Genomic DNA, 27,699 nt, shown 5'->3' with positions numbered 1-27,699 from the left:
CTAGCTCGTTGAGGCAGTGTCACAACAAACGTAGAAGAAGTCCTGATATACGACCTACTGTTGCTCAACAAACGTGCTTTACCGGTGGCTGGTAGACGAACAAAATAATAAACTGGTTTTACTAGAAATCAAGCTGGAATCGAGGCTATGTGCAAGCTAACCTGGCTGCTCTTCTGAACCCGTCTCTTCAGGAACTAGCTCCGGTGGATTCCCATTCTCCGGTCGTCCGGTTTAGCGGGGAAGTTTTCCGACTGGGTGACGGATGACATGTACGGCTAGAACCACGTCGAGATGTTCCCACGTCTCACATCCAAGTCAGGACTGAAACACGGCGCACACAACCCTGGAATCCACACAGACTGACGGCGTGCACGGAGAACATTCCGGGTGGACGGGGTCGCTGTCAGCCTGCAGTACCGCCGCTCCCCTTCAAGGGGCGCAAATGGTTTCACTGTTTAAATCACCACATAAAGCCTAAATAAATGAGTAAACGTTTGAAAAATACGTCATCCATATTTAATGTGCTACCTTGAATGTAAGAAATAACTAAGACGCAGCTTATCGGGCGTAAAAAAATATCGAGAGGTTTGTCAGGTCAACTATTTGATTTAGTTTAATGTTGATGCTGCAAGGACGCCATCCACTGGATAGACGACAGTAACACCAGAACTAACAGTCCGGCAGGACTGGTGGGTGTCAAGCTAAACTCTATTTGCAGCATTGTGTGAAGCATTTGCATTTTGTTTCGATAACGTTAACCTCAAACAAAAACGCTTTGTTAGCGGGGTGCAAAGTTCCACTCTGCAGTGACGTTACAATGCAATGCTCCAAGTAAACCAAACGTTTCGCACGTTTATCGCATCATTCAGACGAAACGTGGGTCCAGTTGGATCGCTTCATGGTTGTATTCTACTATATCCGGATTTATTTTCGCGCGACCAGACACAAAAACAACTGCGCCACTTCCGCCACGTGGTCAACTCCCGCCCGGAAAGGGCGTTTGTCAACACTGAGCCAGTCTGTCTGTTGTGTTCAAATGATCCGCGGGGACCTTTGTTCTGAACTACGATGTCGGATGATATAGAAGACACTGCAATCGTATCTCTTCGAGATATCAGGGACGAGGACGAACTGAGAGAGGCGCTGTCGGTGTTGGGGGGCAGCGACCCAGAACATTGTTCTTACACTAAGGTAAAGGACCGCAGTGCTGACTTATAGCAGACCCGGATTCCTGCACGCATGTTACGCTTTGGTGTTGCATTCACACATACCAGTTGTTCTCAACGTTGACCCTAAAGAAACGCGGTTTATCAGTAATGGTACCTTCCAGGGGTAATTCATATGTCTGCATGTGGCGCCAGTATCCGTTTACTGGAGGCTTATTATTTGTTAAACATTGCAGGGCTATGTGAAGAGGCAGGCGGTGTTCGCCTGCAGTACTTGCACTCCCACGGGCGTGGATCCTGGTGGGCTTTGTCTGGCCTGCGCAAACATCTGCCACGATGGACATGACATCTTTGAGCTGTATACCAAAAGGTATTCCAATGGAAGATTAATTTGCTTGAAGAAATAACAGTGTTCTCCACTCGGACTTCACCGTGATAAACTGTAGGTTCAAATAGCTTTTAAATCTCATTTTTTTGTTGTACAGACAGTTTCGTTGTGATTGTGGCAATGACAAGTTTGGGGACTTCAATTGCCAACTAAACCCAGTGAGTCTTTTTATTGAGATTTTACTATATTGTCGAATCAACCTTTTTTGTTGGATTTCATGTGCATTTGCTGATACACTTTATTTTCTCAATAGACCAAAGACAGTGTGAATCTAAAAAACAAATACAATCACAACTTCTGCGGGAAATACTGCTCCTGTGATCGGCCATATCCAGACGCAGACGACCAGGTATATAGAAACAGACATCATACACTCATATTCCCTTCCCTTTAATTCGTAATGATTCCCTGACCATGTCCCTGTCTTCACAAAACCCTTCGAACCTCCTCTAGGTGGACGATGAGATGATCCAGTGCATTATATGTGAGGATTGGTATCACACCAGGGTAAGTCTCTTGTCCCTATCTTGTTGATGTAAGGGCGGCATGTGACTCAGGAGGTAGAGCAGGTTGGCTGTTAACCGTAAGGTTGCTAGTTCGATCCCCGGCTCCTCCTAGCTGAGTGTCGAGGTGTCCTTCACCCTACGACGAGCTGGCTGTCGCCTTGCATGGTCAACTTGAAACTGCCGGCGGTGTGTGAATGTGTGCATGAACAGATGAATGTAAGGCAATAAGGTAATGCGCTTTGAATGACCACTGGTTAGAAGAACTCTATATAAATGCAGTCCAATGCACACTGGTATTCCACGTCTCACGCAGTACTGTAAACCAGAGCCGTAGCTGAACCGTGCATCGATGTATTAAGATGAGTCCATGCCTATTAAGGTTGGCCTGTTGTCTCCTCCTCTCAGCACCTGGGCTGTGCCGTGGTGGACTCTGAGGAGCTGCAGGAGATGGTGTGTGAGGCGTGCATGAACAAAGCCCCCTTCCTGTGGAGCTATGCTGCTCATATTGCAGGTGACCAGTGTTCCCAGCTCACGCCTTTTTCATAGTTGGATACTTTGACCGAGAGGCATCCATGGTAGTGGATGAAACTGTAAAGAAACTGTATTGTTTCTTTACAGTAAAGAAAGTAAAGAAACTATTGTTTTTATCTAATAAATCAGTGTACAGAAGTTCTGCACACAGTGAAATCATTGTTACTTATATGGTTCTAGCTTCACTACTAATTTGATAACTGATACTGTAGAAGTCTTAGTGCAATACCCATTGAACAAGCATCTACTTTCACTTTGCTTTGACATTTGCTTTATGGTAATTCCAAATGAACAAGAGGTCTGACCTCCCAACATCTGAGTTAAAGGAGAATTTACCGTTCCTTCCTCCTCAGCGGCGCCTGTGATCAAAGTTGGTCATTCGGGGGAAGAGCTGGAGGTGAATGTTGACGAACTGGAAAACCAGGAAGACCGGAAGTGTGAGGCCTTTAGAAACGGGGGCGAGGGATCCTCCTGCCAAACCCTGGACAAGGTGAGAAGTCTGGAGACATTCGGCTCTTTTCTACCATACGTCTCCCCTTTTGGAAGTATAGTAACATTAATGTTTTAATCATGGGTGCACGGTTATGGTGTCTCCCACCACCAGGTGGCGCTGGATAGTAATGTGTAAACTGAACCCTGAGAGCAGGTCGGTCTTCTTCCTGGTTGGGGTAATTGTGGGTGAAGTGATCCGTGAAGCACAGCTCTCCGTACACTTGGGACAGGATCTGGCCAGCTCTGACCGGGCAGCTCACTGTAAACAAAGATGATTTCATCCGCCCGCCCGCCCTGAGTCAGGGGCTGGGTGCGGCGGGCGCAGGACGACCTACTTCTCGCACCTCAACCGCAGTGGGGGCTGTTCACTGAAGGGGGCCCGGCCACCTGCCTCGCCTGCCCAACACTCGCTCCTCATTCAGTGATGTTTCTTTTGCCCTAGCAACCAGAAAACCGAAGTGCGGCCTTCAAGCGGACGCACCAGGAGATGACGGACAGCCCGGTGAAGACCCACGGCTGCAGGCTGAAGGAGCTCCCGACCGGGGGTCCGCACAGGGCGAGGGAGGGAGCCGTGTTCTGGCCCTATAATTGGCGCTCCAAGCTGTGCACCTGTGTAAGCTGCAAGGTAGGCTTAAAAAAAAAGAAAGCATGACTCTTCCCCCTGCGTGCACGGTGTGCATGTCTGTGATCGACTCAGAGAGAACATTTGATTCCACCTGAGATGATCCTGTGTCCTTGGGCTCATCCACAGAGGGCCTATGTGAAGGCGGAGGTGCAGTTCCTGTTGGATGAGTCGGACACGGTGCTGGCCTACGAGAACAGCGGCCGGGCGCAGCCGCTGGGCGAGGACCGGCTGATGTCATTCCTGAGCTCCCTGGACCACGTGCAGCAGCTGGAGATGATTTACCGTGAGTTCTGGGCTCCGGACAGACACGAGGGCTTTTAATTGGCCGAAACAATACACTGTAATTGCATCGGGAAAGGCTACTGGTCCAGATGTGAAAAAGATCTTCCCACTTTTCCTAGATTACAATGACCTAAAAACAGAACTGACGACATTCCTGCAGCAGCATGCCGTTGAACATGAGGTGAGGACTGATCCTAAAATAAACTGTGCTTTGAAGGGCATTGAATAGCTTCCTGTCCTTTAGAAATAGCCCCAACCCATCCTGCAGACTCTTAACCAGTCTCCTTTCCAAACGTCTGTCAGGTGGTCACAGCAGAGGACATAGAGCAGTTCTTCGAGGGGCTACAGTCGAGGAAGAGGGGGCGACCCAACGCAGGCTACTGAGGAGGCACTGGACCGATGCTTCCCTTACAGTGCCTAGGACTGATCTGGGACCATCTTTTCCTGTTCAATACCGTTTAGAAACGTGCTGCTACCGATACTTGAACAGTGAAGGGGATTTGAAGAGCCAGATGTACTGGTATCCATAAGTTCGTTAACGCCTACCTTGCCTTCATCGTTCATACTTGAATTAGTCACTTTTTTTTTTACCATTAGACGAGGTTCGTCAACATCTGCCTAGTGTGCTTTAAGTCATGTTTTGTGCCTCCTTGGAGACCTAACGGTCCATTATGAATGAACACAGCGTTTTGTCAGCCTGGGAAACACCAGTGTGCATTCCCCTGTGATTTCCATGAGTAGGCAGAGTGCTCCTTAGTGCGGCGTGACGTTTGGACTTATTGATGCTGACGGGTGTGCAAGCCAAATCTGTTTACTCTGCACCATTGATGTGAAATATTGCTGATAGTGGTTAAAACACACGTTCTGCTAACCAGCCACGTAGATGTTCTGAATGTATTAAAGACCCAAGTGAAATGACTGAACTCCATTATAACAAACCAGTTTATTTTTGAGGATGCCAGGATTGACCACTGTTAAGCACCTTTTGGGAGGTGACAGTAGAAAAATAGATTCAGTGAAACTAAATGCAACTTGGTACATCAATCTAAAAAAAGGTATTTGTATACCACACAAGTACGGGGGTACCTGTTTTTTTTATAAATTCAACACAAGCAGTCACACATGTTCATGGTGGTTCTGTTTCAAAAGAAAGGTGCTAAATGATAAAACTGTACAGAGAAGGAGCTACATGTGTTTAAAGAACTACTTGACGCAGGCTGGTTGAGCTGGTAGAAAAGGCTTGCATAGACATCAAAGTCACTTCTCCATTTAGAAGCCCAGCAGCGGCCGGGGGAAGGCACTGACCTCTACAGCGAAGAACAGAACAAAACCTCTTCTCGAGGGACCGCCGTCCTGGAAAGGAAAACACTGCCCGATGCGAACATGGGGAAGAATCTGGAGTTTTGCATTTTTTCCCCATGATGCAAGCTGAATGGAAAAATTATCTTCCCTCGCCCCCCCCCCCTCATACATGGCCAATTCACAACCACTAAGCATAGAACTACTAATCCTCAGACCCTTTTCTGACTCCTGGTACTCAGACACCACGGAAGAAAAATAACATTCACCTAGAAAACGAAAACACGGTAATCCACACCATCAACAATATTGAACATGGGCCCTAGAATGTGTAACATTTAACAAGACAAAGGATTCTGGGACAAGATGGTTAATGATTTATACCACCCATTCATGGTGAGGATTCAGGGACGTAGACGGGGTGTACACGGTGCCTTCCACTACAGTACAAACACCAACTTTCAACCACTAAAATGTGACGGACAATTAACAATCAAAATGTGATGGGACTTAAATTGATTATTTACAATATCAACGGTGCATGGAAAAAAAAAATACAGTCAGCCATCTTTCAGACAGCATTCACACACGCTTGTTTACACATCACTATAGAACTTTTTGTTCCTTCTAGCTCACCGGACATGGGTTGCTCCAACAGTGCAATGCCGCTCCCGTCTCATAGGTTGTGCGTAGTAAAATAAAGTATTTGATAGGCTCTCTTTTTTTTCACGCTAAATGTATGCACTCACCAGTTTCTTTTGCTACAGTTATGGTATGTTTAACAGCATTTCCCCTGGATGTGAAGGTCCAGACTTGGCCATGAGGTGGCGGTATTGAGGGCTACTATTTACATAAATTGGTTGGTGAATCCCACACCTCCATTGCAGAAGAATCGTCAAGCGTCTGTGTTCATAGTGAACAGAATAACCGCATCAGAAGGAGGGAGGGAGGGGGGGGGGGGGGAGTGAGGATGACATCATACTTAGGCTAAAATAAAAATGCTTAAACTCAATAAGCCAAGCATTGATTAAGGCTTTGGATTTGATCGTTGAATGCTTTTTTCAAACCAGGGAGCGAAAGACCAGGGCCGTTAGGGCTGGTTCCCCTATGGTTCACCTCTCTCGGAGCCTAATGCTGATATGTACATACAGACCTGACTACATGGGAGGGTACAGTACAGAGATTGTTCAAACACCTGCGCGTACAAAAAACCGTTTGTGCATACGGAAACATCCACACCTGTTCTGCTAAAACAACAACCCCCACGCCCAAACACCGCCGTGCATCGCGTTGCCATGGTACCCTTATATACTCCACTGGGCCTAGTGATGAACTTGGCGATAAGACCCCCATGCCCCTTTCCCTCTGCAGAGCCCCGTCTCTCTGCTGGGGAAGAAGCAGACTTAGTCAGAGCAGGTCGCCATCACAACGCAGAGAGACATCTGCCAAGAGCCGCGCTCTGCCTGTTGACCTACTTCCTGGCCCATCCGATTCCTGCCTCACATGACCGAGGCCCAGCCAATGGCGTGCTGGCAGCCCCTGGCCCAGGGAGGGGGGCCTCGATCTCAGGTGAGTTGCCATAGGGATGCTAAAGGAGGAAATGTAAATACTCATCTGGGAGGAAGTAATGCGTGACGACATATTTAATACCGATGCCATCTCTGTGCGGGACTGTGCCGTTTGACGACCTTGCTTAAGATAAAACTTGGATTGAGCCAGCTTGTATTTGTACTTGGGGATTCAACAGTAGGATCTCTAGTCAACAAGTCGGTCCGTTCTGGAGCTGAGTTAATGGTTTGGCTAACCTTTACCTTCAGAAATAGACTGGCTACACTAATCCATCTGTTGGGACACAGCACCCCGCTCCAGACTCACAGGATCAGGTTGGCTGTGGTCAGATCCATTCCACCAAGTGGCAGAGAAGCTTGACCCCCGCAGACCCGTACTGTGACCGTGAGGAGGAAAGCACACGCTGTGCACAAGGGCAGGCCAGAAGGATGCAACCTATAAATAGCTAAATGAACAACAAGCCTTTTCCCTTTCCTCTCAAACCACTCACACACACACACATGCACACAATCACACACAGGTTAGTGCTTTGCCATCCGTTACAAAAAAAACAAACACAGGGGGGCAACCCCCGCCCCCTTCCCTCCCCAAAAATAAATGAGCTTGGTGACGCTTCAACCCCGGTCCCTCCACTGGGGTTAAAGTGCGGACTTCTTGTAAGGGTAGTCAGGCTTGCTGGGTGACCTGCGGTCTCTGACGGCCTCCTCGCTCACACTGTTCCTGTGAGGCTGCTGAAGGTGGCCCCCCGAGCCCGACGAGTCCCCGGTGACCCCCAGCTCCTCGGGGGCGTCCCGGGGGGCCGCGTGCCGGTCCTCATAGCCGTCCAGGTTCCCGCTGGGAGAGCGCAGGTGGCCCAGGCCGTGAGTCAGGTCCGTCTCGTTGGACCGGCCCCGGGGCATGTGTCCGACGCGAGGCTGGGGCCCGGAGGGGCTGGCCAGGGCCCCGTCCTTCCGCTGGGAGCCCAGACCCAGGACGTCCAGCCTGAGGGGGTCCTGGCCCCCCCGGCCCCCCGACGGGTGGCCCTGTTGGGTCTGAGAGTCGGAGAGATAGGAGGGCGGGAAGGAGCCCTGGGGGTTACAGCTGTGGCTGTAGAGGTCCGGCCCGCTGAAGGAGGGCAGGGAGGTTGGCGTGGCGGGTCGGCAGGAGAAGTCGTAGAGGTCGGGGAACTCGGCCTGCGCCTCCAGCTTGGGTTCGGGGGCGTGCCGCTTGCAGGAGTGGCCGTGCCCGGGGCCGTGGGCGTGGCCCAGGCGGGCGGAGGGGCAGGGCCCGTGGGGCATGTGGTGGCCCGCGGGGCCCATGGGACTGTGGGGACCCTCCCTCTCCATGTCCGCCATGTGCTGCTCCCTCAGGGACATGACGGAGACGCCCAGGGCGATGTCAGGCATGAACTCCCTCATCACAGGCTCCATGCCCATCTGCAGGGAGACACAAACACACGCTCAGTACAGCGACCCCCCGCTCCCCCCCGAGCTGACCCCGGCCCCGGTTCCCGGGTGCCCTGACACAAGTGCGACGGGGAAACACTCACCGCCTGCTGCTCTGAGGCCAGCGCCCGGCCCATGGCCTGGGGCTTGGCGCAGTCGGGGGGCTGGGGGCGGGGCACCGAGGCGTACTCGGCGCTGCCGTGCTTGCCGGGCGCGTGGCGCTGGTGCAGGGTGCGGTTACAGGGGTAGGAGAAGGATCGGGTGGGGGTGGGCACGGGCACGCGGGGACGCCAGGCCGCCTTCAGCTGGGCCTGGCCGGGGGTGGCGGGCGGGTGGTACGGGGGCGGCGGAGGAGGCAGGGGAGGGTGGAAGCTGGCCAGCCCCTCCAGCTCGGTGAACATGCTGTCCATGGCCGGGCTGCTGTTGACCCGACAACGACCCACCTGGCGGAGGGCCAGGATCGGACTCTCGTCTCCGAACCGCTCGTCGGGGAAGAACTTGTACGGGTTCTGGGGGGGGGGGGGGGGGGGGGAGGACAGGAAAACAAAGAAAAGATGTTGGTTCTCTTACGACGAATAGAGGAGATAGAGATGATGGTTCTCTTACGATGACAGCAATTTAATAGTCGATTCACTTACTGTCTACAGTTATTTTTTTAGTACTAGGTCATTTTGATTTATAATCTAGTTATAATAATCTTATAGTTAGTGTTTTTCCGACTTCGCTTGAACGCACGTAGGTCGTAGATGACTTCCGGGTTTCGACCACTGACCATTAACGAACGCGGCATAACACCGTAGTGTTTGTGATGCTCTGCCTGGGTATTATCGGGGGAATTTCCGATACTGGTATGGGAACATCTCTACTCATGCCAGCCCTGAGGGGCCAGTAGGCTGGCCTGTGTCTGATCTCCCCTACCTGCAGCAGCTCCGTGGCTCCGTCCGCGAGGCCAAACTCCCTCAGCACGCGGAGCTGCAGCTCGTAGCTGACGGTGGCCCCCTCGCCACAGTTCAGGGCGTAGGCCCTCTGGACCTGCTCCGTGTGCCGCAGCTCCTGCAGCCTGCGGATCATATCCTTCACCACGGACAGCCGGGGCACTGAGGGGAACACACACACACACACACACACACACACACACACACACACACACACACACACACACACACACACACACACACACACACACACACACACACACACACACACACACACACACACACACACACACACAGGAGGTCAACTCACTGCAGGCATCACATTGAGGCAGTCATTAGATGGAACTGCTCTCGTAATGAACACCCCCCTGTAAATGGATGTGTATTGAATGAAAAGGGTGTGTCGATAGTTATCCTCGTCATTTATACATGGGTCCAGGTTCATTTTTAGCCCTTCAGAAAGCCGGCTGATTGCTAATGCATGAGGACGGAGCGGGGGCTGAGCGCCGCTGCCGTTCACACACTCCTAATCACCCCTACCTGGGATCTCATTGGCCACCACGTTGGGCGCGGCCGTCGGGTTGCCCGCCATTGGCTGGTGGTTGATCATGTGACAGCACTGCGGCACGGCGTTGTTGACCATGTAGAGCGTGTCGGGGACGTTGGACATGCGGACCAGACGCAGGCGCACCAGGTCCGTCTGCTCCACCATCATCTCGTCCAGGACGGACTGCGGACGGACGGGACAGAGGAAGAGTTACGACAGTTACTCAACGTGATGCCTGCAGTGCGACCTCCTGTGTTTGCATTGACCACCTGTGTGTATGAGTGCATGTGCGTGTGTGCACTTGTGTGCTTTCAGTACCAAGGCCCGATACCATGACTGACACCAATCACCCGGCCCTCTGCCGGGTGATTGGTCGCTCGCGACACCGATAATACGCCAAACGTCGACACAGTGCCGATGCATCATCCTGCCGCTTGTAAATTACGAAGCGGGCTTGTGAATTTATGAATGGTGGTAATAACTCTGCCATGGCCTCTGCGGGGAACGTCCATTAGCTTGCATAACGCTAGCGCACCGCTTCCCGCCTCGCAGCGTGAATCACAGGTGAGCCAGGCTCACCTTGGCCTCCTCCACGTAGGGCGAGAACAGGCGGGGGCGCAGGTAGATGCCCGAGTTCTTCTGGCGCAACCACGAGTGGGCCTTGCCCCCCTCGGCGGTGGGCAGCATGTCGGAGGGAGGGGTGCTGATGAGACCCCTTTTGAGCTGGGGGAAGAGGAGAAGGGGGAGGTCAAGTGTCTATTCAGCAAGGTCCCCTCTAACTTCATTATAATATTATACAATTATAAATATTACTTTGAGCAGGTGTCGAAACGGCAGGTTTGAGATCTAATACACAATTTTCCAGATAGGTATTTTGGTAAAAACACAAACACTATTGTACTGTGACCCATATAAAGATTCATGGCCATGCATGGAGGCTATTGGTAGCAGCAGCCCCCCCCCCACTCAAAAGGACAGTTAAAGTTGCTTTAGCTCAGATTTAACAGCTATTTAAATGTATTTATGTCTACCATCCGTCAGCTGTAAGTATGGATGCGCCTGCCTCTGTGTGTAGGCCGCTCCCGGCTCACTTCTGACCAATCAGAGCATCTCTTTCCTGATGGGTCAGAATGACAGGGAGGAGAGGTTTTTGGCTCTTAACCTCTCTCTGTTCCGCTTTCTCTCTTCACTAGTGTTCTGATCTTTAACAGACAGCTAAGAGGAGAGTTAGAGAGAGGCCGAGGCCGGGTGGGTACCCACCGCGTCAGACAGGACGTCGCTGCTGGCCGGCAGGATGTGCTCCGTCCTGACGAAGGGCAGCAGCGGCGAGAGGATCTCCTTTAGCTCCTCCACGTCCAGGTCCCTCCTCTTCACGCCCCGCTTGTTCACGCTGTGGGCCGTTCCGCTCAGCAGGTTGGGCTCTGGGTGAACCCAAACACAACGGCGTCACACATTCGCTGATACCTTCTTACACCCGACAACAACAAAGTACAATCTGAGGAATGCTTCCAATCTCTGTCTTCGGTGTTGGGAAGGCGTCGCCCGTACATCTGGTACAGACGTCGTATTAAACGTGCACCCCGACACGTTTACAACAGGTGCTGCAGGACCCGGGAACAAACGCTTTGAAGGTGTGTCTGCTAGCCGCCTTCAGGGGAACGGAAGGCATCCTTTTATTGGGGCTTTTAAGTGTATTTGGAGGCTCTGGTAACAGGGTAATTTTCTTAAAGCCTTTAGGGCTGTGCGTGTGTGTGCATGTAAGTTTGTGTGTGTGCGTGCGTGCATGTGTGTGGGGATGGCGGTTTGGGTGAGGGTGTGGGGGTGCTCAGGGGGTAATTATAGCATGTATTATCTTACCCCTGTCTGCCATCCTCTTAATAAGCTGCTGCTCGCCCCACTTAACAACGTACTTGAGAATGTCCTGTTCGCTCGCCTGTGAATGAGACCAGGATAGACAGAGAGAGACAGAGAGAGGGAGAGACAGAGACAGAGACAGAGGGAGAGAGAGTGAGCGAGAGACAGATGGAGTGAGACAGAGAGACAGAGAGAGTAGGAGAGAAAGAGGCAGAGACACGGAGCGAGAGACAGAGCGAGAGAGCGAGAAAAATAGAAAAGGTAGAGATATAGATATATATATAAAAATGAGGAGGAGCATTTATGAGGACAAGGTTAGACAGGAGCGGGTCAAGCACAAGCGGTGGGATGAGGCTAGTGCGTGAGGCTAGTGCGTGATGCTCTGTGTTCTGCAGCAGGCCCGGGCAGTGGGAGGATTACTTTGTCTGCTCTGATTACAGCGCATCACCTCAGCCGTCCTGAGTGATGGCCGTGGAAGCAGCCAGGGCAGATGAACGCTCAGATCCACTTAAGATCCTGAAGTCTACTCCTTCAGAGGACCGTCCCTCAACACACGGCACACCAAGGGTGCGAGTGCGCGTGCACGTGCGCATGTGCGTGTTTGCCTGTGCATGCGTGTCTCCTTTTATGTGTGTGTCTCAGCGTGTTTGTGTATGTTTGCCTGTGCATGCACGTCACCTTGTTAGGTGTGTTTGTGTTTCTACGTGTGTCTGCTGTATGTGTGTATGTTTGCCTGCATGTGCGTGTGTGTCTGCTGTACGTGTGTGTATGTTTGTCTGCATGTGCGTCAGCTTGTATTTGTGTGTGTTGTTCTGCCTGTGCATGCGTGTTTGCTTGCATTCGTGTGCATGTGTGGGTACGTGCGCGTCTGCCTGTGTTTGTGTCTGCGTGTGTGTGTGTGTATGTAGCATGTCAAGCCGCTCGCTAGCAGCAGAAGAGCATATTTGAATGCTATGCTAGCTCCTACCTGCAGGTAGTCGGACTGGATGGCGCCGAGCAGGTGCTCCTTGCTGAGGTCGTACAGGACGTCGGACGAGACCACGTGGCTGAACTCCTCACAGAGGAAGTGCAGGGCCTGCCGGTGTACCCACTTGGAGCCGTAGGGCTGGGAGCTCCACTTCAGGATGGGCACCAGGGAGTCCAGCGCCAGGCTCTCCACCACGATGTCCTCACAGCCTGGGAGACAGAGGCACAGAGAGGGTCCCGTCAGGCCACCACACCCCTTTGCAGGAACCCCCTCCGTGTGGGTTTGATCTCACCATGTGGGCCCATCCACACGAGGGCTGAGCAGTACCTGATGGCTACCATTTAAAGTCCAGACTATACAAAACCAAAACCATAAACTGAGAGCTCCAATATGTCGACTTGGGGTGAGAGTCGTTACTCAGCCTGGGCCACGCCCTTCTGGCGGCAGTCTGTCCAGGAATCAAAGCACATACCAGAACAGCAGGCCGTGGTTTAGCTCCCCAGCAGGCCGGGCCCACAGAAATGCCTTTGATACCTACATATGTTTTGAGTCGACGTTTCCCTCGCTCAGACACAGTAAACACAGCGGAAGAAGGAAATGTGGCCTCAAATCTCGAGAACGGCGGTGTGTGTGTGTGTGAATGGAAGACAATACGCTGGTGTGGGCATATCAGACACACTTTGAAAAGACCCTGTGGTAAATGGTAAATGGACTGCATTTATATACCGCATTTAAAACCAGTGGCCACTCAAAGCGCTTTACAATATATTATTGCCTGACATTCACACATCGACGGCGGAGTCAACCATGCCGACCCTGTCGACAGCCAGCTCGTCGGGAGCAGTTGGGGTGAGGTGACTTGCTCAGGGACACCTCGACACTCGGGGGAGACAGGGATCAAACTAGCAACCTGCCGGTGAGAAGCCAACCCGCTCTACCTCCTGAGCCACATGCCGCCCTGTAAAGAGGCGAATCTGACCTCACACCAGTCTACAGTGGAACCTTGAGTAGAGATCAGCGTGTGTGAGCCGGGGTCTTTGAATGAGTCTGGACAAAACGAGCCACAGGGTTGAACACACATTGAGCAGAACCACCCCGGTCAGTAAATGGCCGCCGCCCTGGGGGGCTCCTTTCCCCTCCGTAGCGCTGCGATATCTCTAAACGGAAGCAGACGCTAATGGAGACACGCGTCTAGCCGGGCCGCCGTCCAACAGCCAGCGCCACTTTGAACCGACGCCCGGCCAGCGTCACCAGCGCCGGTTTGTTCTGTCCGTCAGCTGCGAGCTGCGAGCGGGGAAGCCAGTGGCGCAGTCCCCCAGAGGGACCCCCGTATCTCAGAGCAGGAGATCTGCGCCCCACGTTCACACGTCACTCTGAACAGGCACTCCGGGCGGAGAGTGGCGACTGCTATGGCTCTCGAGATTCCTTTCAGGTGGCTCCCCTTTCCCTACCTACGTTCGAGTACATGTCGTCCACAGTCATACATGTATGCAGTGTGATGTACGTATAGACATGTAGCCGTGTGCAAGGGTAGGAGGAAACTCACCGCATTTACTTATGTATTCAGATATGTATTTTGCATTTAATGACCGGCCCCAGAAATGCAGAGCAGACCCCTGCAGTGTTGTAAGCGCAGCCTTGTTAGGGAGACGGCGATGAAGTGGAAGTGGACTCGGGCGTTTTGCCTCGCGTTAATCTCACTACAAACAGATCGGGAAAAGTGGACTGGATGTCTGTACTCTCTCGCGCCAGCTTTTTGGTTTTACCGAGTCTGTACTCTACTGGAGGCAGGGGCAAACACACACACCAGTGGCACATGAAAGCAGACGAAACCTCTGCTCCCAGTGAGCCCATTAGAACGCACGTTGCCATTCAGGCTCTAAAGTGTAAGTGTACCCCCTGTTTCAGCTGGAATCCGAACACAACGAGATAAGCATTTTTCTAAAGGAGGAGGCCCGTTTTATCTCCATGGTTACAACCCACACAAACGTTGTGATGCTATTATTTTAAGCAAGTGGCCTCATTGTGTAACCACGTTGTCATGAGCGAGTTTGTGTGCGAGTTTGTGTATGAATTGTGCCACATCGTGACACACACACACACACACACACACACACACACACACACACACACACACACACACACACACATCTCTCCAGGGTGTACATCACATTTACACTGACATGAATATCAACACAGCGACGGAAATGGAGGAGCCCATTGTACACACAGAACAAGAAGAAGAAATGGAGAGGCCGCTGTTCCAGCTCGCACGTTCTGCCCCGTTATTATTTGGAGCTCTGTGTTTATGGAACCCGCGGTTTCCAAAAGCCCCTTAAAACATCAGCCGCACTCAGGGACCAGTAAACACTGTTGTGGTCGTGGATCGCGGCCCACCGCTCCGAGAGACGCAGGCTTTGACCCCGTACGGCAGGGGGGGGGGGGCATACGGAGGGGGCCGGGGCACGACAGAGAGAGAAAGCGTGCCTAATGTCTCTGAGCCGCATTCCTGGAGGACAAAAGAGTCCGTCCACAAACAAAGGAAATGACTCGTCTGGAGGGAAGAGGCTGAAGTGACTCGTCTCCTTGTCATTTTCCTTCCTACGAGCGTGTGAGCGCGAGACCCAAACACACACCATGTGGGCTTCATGGAGACACACACGCACTCGGCATCAGGTACACTCGAGTGAAAACAAACATCAGATGGTCGGCCGATGTGAGTGAGAACCTGCTGCTGATGTCTGAGTCACGGCGAGGCGTTGAGAGACTGAGAGCCGGCACCATTACACTTCTTTATGACTAAGTGGGAGGGGTGCTGGTAAGACTGACGAATCCTTCCCTGCAGCACCCCGGACGTACGCCTCCTGAGTTAGCTCAGCAAGCGTGGGCCGGATCCCGCGGGAGTCAGTACACGCACCAGGGGGGGCGGACCTTGAGGAGAACAGTACACTCTCCAGGGGGGGACAGACCCACGGCCGGTCATACACGCCAGAGGGGCCGGATCCTGGGCCGGTCAGTACAAGCTGGGGGGGCCCTGACCCTGAACGAACCCCCTCGTCCGTGTTCCCTCGGTCTACGCTGGGCGGCCTCCCTGCGTCGGGACGGTTGAATCACGGAGGAGAGACACTGGCCGCAGCTCAGACTACATTCCACCTCGAGGTTTCATGGGAACTGATTAGAGCTGCAGCCCTTCTGTGGGAAAGGAAGAAGCGGGGGATAAAAATACACTGGAGAAGGGGCTAGTCAACGAGGGCGGGGGGGGGGGGGGGGGATGGGAGGAAGGAGGAAACGCTGGATGTGTGTGTGGGAGGGAGAGGGGGACGGGACGGTGGGGGAGGAGATGACAGCATCCGTCTGGTCGCCTCCCGTTCAGAGGCTGCCTGGCTGACCCCGAGAGAGACGCTACGGGCTGGGGGTTAGGAGGTGGTCTCCTACCAGCTGTGGACATGTGTTTTAGATAGTTGGTGGGTGTGCTTAGCGTGATTCAGATCATTGTGGGGTATAAAAAGGGGCAATTTGTTTCTGAACCTCGAGTGATGCACTCAAAAAATGAACCCTATTCCCAGTATGTGAACCCTATGCCCAGTATGTGAACCCTATGCCCAGTATGTGAACCCTATGCCCAGTATGTGAACCCTATTCCCAGTATGTGAACCCTATTCCCAGTATGTGAACCCTATGCCCAGTATGTGAACCCTATTCCCAGTATGTGAACCCTATGCCCAGTATGTGAACCCTATGCCCAGTATGTGAACCCTATGCCCAGTATGTGAACCCTATGCCCAGTATGTGAACCCTATGCCCAGTATGTGAACCCTATGCCCAGTATGGGCACATAGGAGGAACCTTAGGGCCAGACAGGCGGTTCTAGAAAGGCGTGCCGTCTGTGGTCAGCAGCTACTGGCACGCTTCCTGTTCCGATAGGATGCTTATTGTTGTGGTCTCTGCTTGATAGGGATCACATGTTCGTTGGAGGAAGGAACAAGAGACATCTCCACCGGACATTGCTCTGTAAGCCATGATCTAATCTCTCTGGAAGTACGTCGAGAAGAACCAAGGCCTCATCGTGTTTTTGAGGACTGAATGAAAACGTTGGATTTGATTGTGGAAGGCACTGTGAGCCAAGTCGACGTTTTTGGCTTACTTCCTGTCTGTTTTCGCAGTTAGCATTCCCAGCCTTCCTCCCAATGTCAACACATGAAAGAGGGTCTTGCATGACTCCCGTTTCTGTTTTCCCTTGGTGTTTTTTGTAGCGTACGCCATTAATGGGAGCACTGGAATTGTTCCCTTTGCCTATTTCGCATTCGCAAGTCAACACTGAAATCAGCCTTGAATGCGCAGAATGTTCTCTCTCCTGATTGGATGGGAGGGAACGGGATACGTCAACCGATTTTCTGTTTAATGCACAGCAGAGGGACACGGAGAGCAACGTTACTGACCAAACACTAGATCAACAATGGCTGTCGGAATATACAGCTATTTAACCATTATTTTAACAAATGTTATACTTTAATACTACAACAGAGCAGAGGAGTTAGTATGACCTTTGTAGGACCTGTGTGATGGAAGTTCCCCTCATTTCCATCACAATGGTCTCCGCTCGTACAACATATTCACCTCCGATCCACACTGCTGTTTATGACCCGAGGAGTCATAAACAACGATCCAGTCTGATGGATTTACTGCTGATAAAACCTTGGCTTGGCTGATCAGTGTATTTGCACATTGCACACAAAAACCAATCCAAGCAGAATAAGGGAAGTGATAGAGATTAGACGAATGCCCCCATAAACACAGAGAGATTTAATTCCACTAAAGCCACAATGGTTTTAGGAGAATCGTGATTACTAAAACCATGTTCTGGCCCGTGTTCATGTTAAGGCAGGTTTGTTTTGGCTTGAGAACATGTCGACTGCTGCTCCTCACAGCTGGCTCCGAGGAGAGTCTTTCTCAAAGTATTTTCTTAGTGGTGCCACAGTAATATTATGAGTAATAGGAGAATTAACGTCTGGCCTGGCCATGCTTAAACATCAAAACGCACCCGCCAGACATCTCCTTAAGGGGTGAAATCGGACCATTGACTGAATCATGTAAACACTTTAATCAAATTATCTGCCCTAAAATGATTATTTCCAGTAATCTAGTGTGCCATCTAGTTGGCTCACTGAAACACACACTTCCAGCACTCAAAGTGCGTTGTGTTCAGCCCTCGTTGTGTTCTGTAATATTCTGCACAGCAAAACACTGACAATCCAAAACAGATTTTATCAGGGAGTGGCAGAGCAAGTGATTGTATTAGTCTGCACAAATCTAATGGATGAATGTGAGGAGGGAGGGTGTCGATTCGGTCAGAGTTTGCATGGTGTGTATTGTGTAATGCATTCAGACCGAGATTGTGAAGCAGTTTGGAAATATTATCACGTTGGTACTATTGACTCACCATCTAATGAGAATATCAAGGACGACGGTGAACGCTTGGGATAGAAACATAGATCCTCCACATTAAAGCTAATATATAGTAACATTTATAGTATAGACTATACACTTTGTTCCCTCGAGTACGAAATTCACAATAAATGCTATATTTCCCTTAAATGAACGACCTTAACTTATATTACAGTTGAAGGCCATCATGCTTAAATAAAGTATAGATGAACCAAACATGAAAAATAGGATAAAAGCTCTGATGTCAGCTGGAGAATCGGTTCCAAGTAAAACATCCTCAACACCAAAGCCCAATGCCAACCGTGCATTAAAGCCCAATCTCGTGTGTGAGGGTCTCACCTTGAGCCAGCATGCTGAACTCCAGGAACAGCGCTATGTGGTACAGCTCCATGGCCTCCTCGGTCCGCGTGCTTGCCCCCCGGCCGCCGGCCACCAGGGCCTGCACCTCCCCCAGGCTGCCCGCCGACGGGCTGCCCCGCAGCACCAGCCCCAGCTCCACCGCGTCCGTGTACATGCAGTGCAGGATCACCCGCACGTACTTGCGCGGGATTATGGACTCGTCCAGCACGATGCGTGTGGGCGTCTGCAGCGTGCGCTCCGTCATCTCCTCCCCGGTGCGGATGCGCCGCTGCAGGAGGTTCCGGAAGAAGGGCGAGCGCGCCGACAGCACCGCCTTGTGGGCCCGCAGGTCCTCGTCGGGGCCGCCGGGGGCCGCGCCGCAGCCCGGCCCCCCCCCGACCGAGGCCACGGCGCCGGCGGGGAGCCGCTCGCCGCAGCCCTCCGCCATCTCGAAGTCCGAGGAGAAGCTGAGCAGGGCGTCGTAGTAGCACATGTAGTCGAACAGGCCCCGCATGTCCGCCTCCAGGGAGTTGGGCGTGCCGAACTCCTCGCTCAGCTGCACCAGCACGTCCACGTTCTGCAGCCGGGCGTCCTCGGCGCCCGACACGCCGAACTCCCCCGTGTAGAGGTAGTGCAGCAGGGCCGAGAACATGGGCACGTCGATGCCCGCCGTCTCGATGTCCATGAGCACCTCGGCGCCGTAGCCGGGCGACGACGACAGCAGGGACTTGAAGAAGGGGCAGCGGGCGGCCAGCACGGCGCGGTGGGCCGGGAAGCAGGTGTCCTGGAAGATGAGGTCCACGTCGGTGCAGTACTTGTGCTGGTAGAGCGCGGCCAGGTTCCGCTGCAGGCTGGGCGCCTCGGCCCGCGCCAGGCTGGCCTGGAAGCTCAGCTCCTTGAGGGCGGCCGTGCCCTCGTACTCCTCCACCAGGGCGTTGGCGTCGCGGACGTCCCAGCCCGACAGGAGCTCGCGCATCTGCCGCGCGTGGTCGGCCGAGCGGCTGGACTTCCGGCGCTTGATGAAGCGCCTCTTGAGCGTGGCGAGGCCCAGGCTCTTCTTCTTGCGGTCGGCGGGCCGCTCGTGGCCGTGGTCCAGGCTGTACAGCTTGGACTCCCAGCCATAGCCCTGCTGGGAGTAGGACGAGGTACCTGCGCGGGCACACGCACACATATCCCCAGAGTGACCCACTTAGATTACATTACGTAACACTGTTGGATTGTTTCAATTATGCTTAAATTATTCAGACAAAAAAAAAAGAAAGTAAACAGACATCCCATGCAGATCTTCATAATTAAATAAGTGCATCCATTTTCAAGGATACACGAGTTGGACTTCTGCTAGCCGGGCATAAAATTATAATCTTAACACACCTAAAATTGGATGCGTGTTTAGTCTAGAGCGCATGTCTTGCCGAGCCCTGTGGGGGGGCGGGCCCTGCCAGGCTAAACACACGCTTGCGTCATACTAGGAGAGAGGCAGTGCGAGGGATCCTGCTGTCATTCGGTTTGCAGGAAGTACAGCATGCTAGCACCCTTGTAGCAAGATAAGCTCCCACAGGCCTATCGTTCTGTTTTGCATTGTGCTTCTCTTTGCTCTGAGCTGTGGCTAACTCTGGTCTTAAAGCTGCCCACTCGTTTTGCCTAAGTAACAGTATTCTTTGGCATAGGAGAGAGCGGGGACTTGGAAGTCAGAGGAAGCCCTGCCCACTAGATCCTCTCATTTGGCTGCTTTTCCTGAGCATCAATCACCGTGACCCACATAGTAATCATTCTAATACTGTGAATCATCTTCAGCTTGGGCCAGTTTGGCCAAGCAACTCCTCAGCTAAGAGCAAACCTCAAAGGTCTCTGTGGCTGCAGAAATAATCTGTTTTCATCTCCCGGGCTTTCAGCTTTTAACTACAAGTCTACAAAAAGTAAGAGAGATGAAATTGGACTTTGAGCATTATTGTAGGAGCCAGGTTTTCTTGTTAAATAGGGGCTGACTCATATCCACGTATGCTTCTAAGGCGCTTATGTCCAGATTTCTTGGCATGGAGGAACGGTTGCACAAGGTCAGCTTGGCTTTCAGAAAGGACAGAGGAGTAGGAGGTAAGGAGCTAAGGGCTGCTTGATGTGACCGGGAAAACAACAAAGAACACGGCAGCCATGATGGAATGGAGGAACACAACCTTCAAATAAATATTTAGTTCAGAAATATCATTGGCTGGGTTTAACACGTCTGCCCAAACAAAAAACAAACAAACATGTTTGGAGCTGGAGTGAAAGCATGAAAAACAAGTGATGTAATTTTCTGCAGTCAGACCGAGTTATATTTTATATATGTAAATGAAACCCTATGTATCCGAGCGTTGTTTCAAATGTTGGTGCTATCTCCTTGGGCGACGACGTCAGACGTCAAATTCTATCGAGCTAATTGCGATTATTCATAACTCCATCTGCTACTACAACGTTCGCCCCTGTAGCAGTGTCGCTGCCGGCCCATGTGTCTCCAGCATCATTAGTAGTTGTCACAGTAACATCTTAATCTGGTGCTGCTGAAAGGGCCAGTGTGGCCGTTCTGAAACTCCCGCAGAGTGCCTCGCTCCAAAGAGAAAAACAGCTAAACAGAAACACTGGTGCATCATTTGAATAACGGCGTCTTGACACGCAGGGAAGGGAAACGGACGGTAATGAAGTCGTGTTGCACGCTGTTCACTTCTGGTCTACAGCCTTGGGCTACACAGGCTAACGCTAGCATTTTGCAGGGAGGAAAAAATGGCAAGGGCCAAATTTGGCACCATTTTTGGCAGCCCTGCACTAAATCCGGACACATTTGCATGCAGCCATTCAGAAGGTGCCCTGCCATCAATAACAGTGCAGGCCTACAGTAGCCCTAATGAATGAGGGATGGATGCGGGTTTGTCTGAACGGGGAGTAAACATACATACTGGATGCATTATGAGCACATCCGTGTGAGAAGGGCCAGAGTAAACAATCAGACAAAATGCAGAGAGCCCCCAGTCAATAAACCAAAGGGTGAAAGTGACTTTATATTTTATAAAGTCACTTGACTTTATATATTTTATAAAAGACGAGGGGAAACCGAGTCCCGCCTAAGTTGACATTTCGTCAACAGTCTTTCATCAACTAATTGAAAAGCTAGAATCCAGTTAATGTTGACACGGGCCACGGGTTCCCCCATCGAACCGTCACGTCAGTAGTCAGAACCCACCTATAAAGGTCTGCTGGGGCGGGGCGTTGCCCCCGATGCGAGGGGAGCTCGAGTGTGGATAGCTGGATCCATTGGCCCCCATCCTCACGTTCTCTTCACTTGCGGTGCGGGGGTCGCCCCTCCTGCTGCGTCATTCTGCCCGGGCTGCTTTCTCCTCGGTCCTCAGCTGTCGGCGGACAGGCTCCGCCCCTGGTCCTCAGACGAGTCAACACTTAGCGCCTGGCTGGCCATCCCTGATGGCAAGAAACGGGAAGAGAGCGGTCATGACATGTTTAAGTAACTAAGTGTTGTTGTTTCTTTTTAGTAGAGTTGCTCCGATACGAGTATCGGAAATTCCTCCGATACTGCCTAAAACACAGTATGAAGTATCGCGACCACGCAAGTCTATGTGCCGATCTGATACCGTCACGTGACTTTTACTACACAGGCAAAGAACATCACAAACACTTGCAGTGTTATGCTGCATTCTTTAACGGTCGGAGGTGGAAAGTCAGAATGAGACACGAGACAGGAAAACAAATCTTTTATTATAATTAATGATTTTTAATAGACTATACATTGCCGGTATCGTAAGAGAACCCTTCAATAGGAGCAAGTGCTGTTAGAAGTTGCAGTTGTATATACTTGGTATCGGACGAAACTCAAGTTCAGTAATCAGAAAGGAAAAGAATTGTATTGGAACATCTCTAGCTTTGTGTGTTTTACGTTGCCCAGTTCCCAGGAGTACGGATGTGACAATAGAACACTGGATTTGAAATGAATGGGCAGCGGTGGGCGGATTAGAAACCAAACACGAGGGGATCCGTCATCACCACCACTAACACCACCACCACCATTTCACTCGCATTGATTTTGCGCACGAGACATTAATCATAAGCCACTGTGACACATTAACAGGCCTTAAAAAGGCGAGAAACACAGTCAACAGAGCTCCTTTTGTGTGGCCCGCGTCCTCTGAAAAGTGTGTGTTTAGCCCCCGACACTGGTCCACGGTGGCTTCAATTAACAGACACTCCCTCTGCCCGGCCCTCAGGAAGCACCGACTGGCAGGCAACAACAAATCTAATGCAGATGTACGCCGACGGCAGTGAGGGGGAGAGCGGGAGCAAAGGAACGACCCAGCAAAACCCACTCTGCCTCCCTGGTTTTCCGGCCCGCCTCCAATCCTCCGACGCAGCTCTTTCCCTCTGCGTCCTGACCTCCCGGTTTACCCCGACACCCACTGTGCCCTTGCCAGCTCAGCAGCACAGCGGCTCTGAACCTGCTATGTTCAGACACTGTGTGGTGCTGCTTATTTCAGTACTGAACATAAGCAGTTTTGTGCTTCTTCGCATGAATAAAGGGAACGCAGTGAAAGACTCGGCTGTTGTCCAAGGCCGAACAATATGTTGTACAGGCCTGTACTTTTTATTGCAAGACAAAATCACTGCAATATTTTGAAATCACGATCGCCAATGTCTGTTATCAGAAAAGAACATGAGATGCGTATTTGGACAACTCTATGTACTCGTTTGTAATGCACAGTGTGAAATGAATTGTAGGCATGGCTAGGACAGAACATGCTCAGATAAAACTCAATTGACCAAAACTGTTGAAAATCCAATGGCAGACTACGCACTGCAATCTGATTAAACCCCAATCCAAAAGGCCTTTCCTTTCACACAAGCCTCAAGCCAGGTGACACATTTGAGGACCAATCTCAACAGAATCACAGACATCAATAATGAATGTGTTCCAAAAACCCAAACCTGATGTTTACATGCAGTGCTGTGTTAAGACATCGCCGGGCCCTGCAGTGATGCTCAGCCTGGGAGGCTGGACGGAGGCCTCTCCCGTGATCGCCCATCTGCTCCGTCCCAGACCCGTGTTTCTTGTAAGTGGACATCATGAATCTGTGTGTCTACCAGCCGTACACCAGCACTATAAGCACCCTCCCAAGGGCTCCACACACACACACACACACACACACACACACACACACACACACACACACACACACACACACACACACACACACACACACACACACACACACACACACACACACACACACACACACACACACACAGTTCATCTTTACTTTATTAGACTGATGCCAACGTGAGGCTATTTTAACAGAGGGATTGGACTGAACCAAATGAGCAGCAGGATTTGAATATCTCTGGAAGTAAAAACACCATCCCATGAGGTGGAGTATTCTATCCTGAGAAGAAGGGAAAGGCGTGGGTCAATAAAGGACCAAACAGAATAGGAGGAAGCCATAGAATCGTAAATCAGTAAAAGAATTCAGATAACTGGCACAAAGAACAACTGATTTTTAGCACATTGAAATAAGGGGAAGCAAGTTTAGCTTCAGCTGCGGTGCATAATTTCAGAAAGCATAATCTAGGATAGCCATTTCCTTCTGACTCGAGTGCTAGCAGCCTGCTCAATAAGACACATCCGGGATAAGCTCTGAGAGACCTTTTCTGTTGGCTGAAATGAGAGCGTGCTGGCCTGCTGGGGTCAGAGGGGAGGAGTGGACCTCCAGACCGGGAGGGCGAGTTCAGGCCGGCTGGACTATGTGCTGTTAATGAGGGGTGACAGGAGAAAGGGCTACATGTCTCCACACGGCCCGCCCCCCACACATCTCCCTTGTCCACACACACACACACACACACACACACACACACACACACACACACACACACACACACACACACACACACACACACACACACACACACACACACACACACACACACACACACACACACACACACACCTAGAGTCCTGGCCTTACCTCATTGGGTCGGATCATTGTATTTAAATCAGCCTCTGGCGGAGGTTCGACAGGCAGGGCTCCGGTCTGTGCAGCACATTACCATACAAAAGCGCTTGGCACAGGAACAGGGGCCGATGTATTATTCAAATGACAGTCAAGTAACTTTATCAATCATTTATATGGATTTCTTCATCACCGGCAGCGAGGAGGGAACAGGCAAGCAACCTGGGTCTCCTTCCACATCCATGTCCATAAACCCAAAGCCCTACCCGAACCCCATAACCCACCATCAGCATGGCTTCCAGTACCTGGGCCTGCACCCTGGCAGCACGGCGGAGGAAAGGCTTAGAGAACCCAGAAGAACAATAATGAAGGTAGCAATCAATATGGGGGGACTTGCAGAAACCATCTGAATTCAAAACAAGCACCTAGAAAATAAACCTTTGGATTCTGCACCGTTTTAACTACCGGGCTTACTATCAAGGTGACACGCATCAATCACTTATCAAAAAATAAAAAAAGAGAAAGAAAAAACAAGATTAAAAACGCAATCCAAACCTGTCCTCATAACTATGGCTTCTCTCCTGTACAAAGACATATTGTCATTGGCCACAAAAACCCCTCTGTGCTCCAATTGCTCCTGGCCTACTAAACATGCCCTGAATGAAATGATGAAATCCCCCTTCCTCCACCAGCCAGCCTGTTTGGGACAGTGACACAGCACCTTATCTGTTCAGGAATAGCAAACACCATGCTGGTGTCCCAATATGTGCCAGCCTGAACAAGCAGCAAAGCATAAATACAAGACCAATAATTAACCATAACACTTTTCATCTAAAACAACACTAAACAGAGCTTCTTTACTGCTGGAGCCAATACAAATATCAAAAGACCAGACTGTATTTCTAAAACGTATTATTAATGGCCACCGTAATACAATTTGAGAGTTATTAGCCAATCATCCCATGTTAACGACATTACCCATTCATTAACAATACCACAAGCATTAATCAATTATTAAAGACGGCTCCCATCTGATACAACAGTGGCAGGCTAAAGCTAACAACTCTCCCCTGGTTTCTGCTCTTAGAGAATAACTGTGAGCCAAACAAGAATACAATTCATTGTCGGCCGTTATGACAATTTCCTGCAACCGAATGCCTTTTATGTTGATAACAAGATGTGCTGGAAGGTTTGGAAAGCAGAACATTCTGAGAGTGACCTCTATAATATTGACTCATGTCTGCATGGCCACAGAGGGCATAACGACTGGAATACGAGCAGCCCAGTCCCCACCAAAACACAATCAATCAGCCCCTCTAAAATAACAATGATGTCAACATTCGTCCGGGCAGATAACGGGAGATAAAGCTCTGGTCGCACAGATTGCTTACCTCTGTTCGGCTACAGCCAATCAGGCCAATCGGTTCAAAAGTGTATCCGGCCTTTCAACTGATTAGGGACTCTTGTGAGGAGAGCTAACAGGAAACAAACTGGAAGGATAGCCTAGAAAACACAGCAACACACTGAAGCGACAACGGCAACAAAAGTGTGAATGTCACTATGATGACTCATAGAGCGAGAGAGCCTCTGGATTAAGGATGTGTGTCACTGTCAACCAAGCTGGGATCATGGTGCTGCGTATGACTTCTGTTTCTAACAAACAAGGGACCCGGCCAGTTGTTGATGATACACTCAGACAAATGTGTTAAATGCCTTAATCAGGTGCTGGAGGTCAAAGTTAAAACAAGCCCTGTACAGAGGAATTATTCACAATGAAAACCCCATTTAAAATAATCAGCATGACAGCTGAATGACACCACTACTTAGAAAAGCATGGTCATCGTTTTATTTGGCCCTCAGAATTCTCCTCCGCCCAGCTGACCGTGTACACACAGAGCAATCAGGTCAAAGTCCAAGCCAGGTACTCCAGGGCAGGTACTTACAAACATGAAGGCACATGCACAACAGCACACACACACTCTTGAGTATGGCGCTGCTGTTGCAATAATGACACATGATTACGTCGTAGTATTGCACAATAAGAATAGGCTTTGGTGGTGGTGGGGGGGGGGGGGGGGGGGGGGGGGGGGGGGGGGCGCGTAGTAAACAATCAGATGCTCTGATCTAAAACGACGTCAATAAAACCCTCACGTAAGAGGAAAGATGGGTCAAGAGGAGAACCGCTGGAGCAGCATGCAAATCCCACATAGAACCCCTACATATCAGCGGAGCCATAACATTGAAGGGGCACGCCATACGACCCCCAATCCCTGGAAGGAACCTACCTCAAGACGTAACTCGGTTTACAGTGAACATCCTCAGTACAAGGCGTCAGAGACACACCACAATGTGGTTCACCCCATCGCGAAAGACAATGATTTATTTTAACCCGTTTGGTAAGTAACGGGGACTAGTCTGTCCTATGGCCTGGTTATCTCGTTGTTGGACGGGGAGATCCACCGGACGTCGTGTTAAAAGCAGAACAGAAGACCTCTCCCGGTGTGGTGATAGAATGTAAAACGACACGCTACTCTGTGGCAGCGACCAGGTTAGCTGCTAGGACTGTTCCCCACAACACACACATCCACATTAAAACAGTGTATATGTAACCCTGCCTGGTGGTTTTAATAGACTCAGACGTGATGAGCAGTAGGTCTGATCGCTAGCCAAATTAAATACACACAACACACACGTACCACATAACGGATACGCGCAGAGAAGAGTTGATCGCGTCCCTATTGTCTCCGGCTACTTGCGTCGCTGGGTTATTATTCCACAGTGGTGACCTCGATTAAAGTGTTCAAAGAAAACCACCACGTTGAACGCCTGCTTTGAAGGATGTGGAACACACACGGTTAGCCCGGAGATGTAGCAGAGCCATGGTGCTCGTAAGGTATTCACACACAGCTCTGTAATTAGTAGCATAGTCTCAACAGGCTAGCTATCTGTGGTGTCGCTCCACCGGAGCAACGCGACGCAGGCGATTCGCTCCAGTACATAACATAACTGTGGGAAAGTAGACTTTCGTCCATATTTACCGTAGATGTGAGGGTCTTAAATCCATTATTTTGGTTCTTATCCCGTTAGCTTTGACAGTGCTCACGGTTCACACGACTCAAGTTGTCCCTGGCAGAAAGAAAAAAAATATCTTAGCTCAACACCTTCTTTTTCCAACTCGGATCATTACGAACGGGTCGACGTCCACCGCCACCGCGGACTAGTTCTCGGCTTTCAGATCCAGTTTCGTTGACTTTCTGGTCGATTTTCCGTATTTTCAAAGTAATTCCCGATAAGCCGTGTGATTGTGATTCGGTGTGGTCTCCAGCTCGGCTGGATGTTATGGCCTGTT

The 27,699-nt window shown here is 51.0% G+C and overlaps 3 protein-coding genes across 8 annotated transcripts in view; 1 reads left to right on the top strand and 2 right to left on the bottom strand.

Annotated features, from left to right (window-relative positions):
• The window catches only part of itpk1b (inositol-tetrakisphosphate 1-kinase b), a 33,425-nt gene extending 32,466 nt beyond the window's left edge, over positions 1-959 (bottom strand). Inside the window, exons 1-2 of one of the 3 annotated variants that reach the window (XM_060052381.1) lie at positions 852-959; positions 162-427 (exon numbers count right to left, since the gene is read on the bottom strand). The gene's annotated coding sequence lies outside the window, so the exon portion shown is untranslated. Of the gene's footprint in view, positions 1-161; positions 487-851 lie in introns of those variants that run through there. The other 2 variants (XM_060052384.1, XM_060052382.1) reach the window with 2 other exon arrangements.
• Positions 960-1,045: 86 nt separating this feature from the next.
• LOC132457965 (putative E3 ubiquitin-protein ligase UBR7) lies at positions 1,046-5,824 on the top strand. The gene is made up of 11 exons (XM_060052385.1): positions 1,046-1,191; positions 1,403-1,536; positions 1,652-1,712; positions 1,808-1,903; positions 2,008-2,061; positions 2,466-2,571; positions 2,945-3,081; positions 3,526-3,708; positions 3,835-3,991; positions 4,110-4,171; positions 4,294-5,824. Exons 1-11 carry the CDS (start codon positions 1,069-1,071, stop codon positions 4,372-4,374), a joined length of 1,194 nt encoding a protein of 397 aa, XP_059908368.1. The 5' UTR covers positions 1,046-1,068; the 3' UTR covers positions 4,375-5,824.
• btbd7 (BTB (POZ) domain containing 7) lies at positions 4,915-27,699 on the bottom strand. 4 transcript variants are annotated; one of them, XM_060052376.1, is made up of 11 exons: positions 27,389-27,699; positions 21,584-21,816; positions 18,370-19,518; positions 12,586-12,794; positions 11,622-11,697; positions 11,025-11,185; positions 10,344-10,487; positions 9,758-9,947; positions 9,201-9,379; positions 8,387-8,791; positions 4,915-8,273 (listed from the first exon to the last, which is right to left on the bottom strand). In XM_060052376.1, exons 2-11 carry the CDS (start codon positions 21,663-21,665, stop codon positions 7,497-7,499), a joined length of 3,372 nt encoding a protein of 1,123 aa, XP_059908359.1. In that variant the 5' UTR covers positions 21,666-21,816; positions 27,389-27,699; the 3' UTR covers positions 4,915-7,496. The 4 variants fall into 4 exon arrangements, with proteins under 4 accessions (XP_059908359.1, XP_059908361.1, XP_059908363.1 ...); XM_060052378.1 differs by having other exon boundaries at positions 27,512-27,699; XM_060052380.1 differs by lacking the exon at positions 27,389-27,699 and adding an exon at positions 27,047-27,201.

Source organism: Gadus macrocephalus, chromosome 5 (assembly GCF_031168955.1).
Source record: "Gadus macrocephalus chromosome 5, ASM3116895v1".
In the NCBI taxonomy this organism is placed as follows: Eukaryota; Metazoa; Chordata; class Actinopteri; order Gadiformes; family Gadidae; genus Gadus; species Gadus macrocephalus.
The sequence above is the reverse complement of the archived record's forward strand: the minus strand, read 5'-3'. Positions and strand labels throughout refer to the sequence as shown.

Coding starts and splice junctions, on each gene's coding strand:
- LOC132457965 (XM_060052385.1), top strand. CDS start 1,069: ATGTCGGATGATATAGAAGACACTGCAATCGTATCTCTTCGAGATATC. Junction 1,537..1,651: donor TTTGAGCTGTATACCAAAAG/GTATTCCAATGG, acceptor TTTGTTGTACAG/ACAGTTTCGTTGTGATTGTG. Junction 4,172..4,293: donor AGCATGCCGTTGAACATGAG/GTGAGGACTGAT, acceptor AACGTCTGTCAG/GTGGTCACAGCAGAGGACAT.
- btbd7 (XM_060052376.1), bottom strand. CDS start 21,665: ATGGGGGCCAATGGATCCAGCTATCCACACTCGAGCTCCCCTCGCATC. Junction 19,519..21,583: donor GCCCCAGCAGACCTTTATAG/GTGGGTTCTGAC, acceptor GTGCCCGCGCAG/GTACCTCGTCCTACTCCCAG. Junction 11,698..12,585: donor TCCAGTCCGACTACCTGCAG/GTAGGAGCTAGC, acceptor TCTCATTCACAG/GCGAGCGAACAGGACATTCT.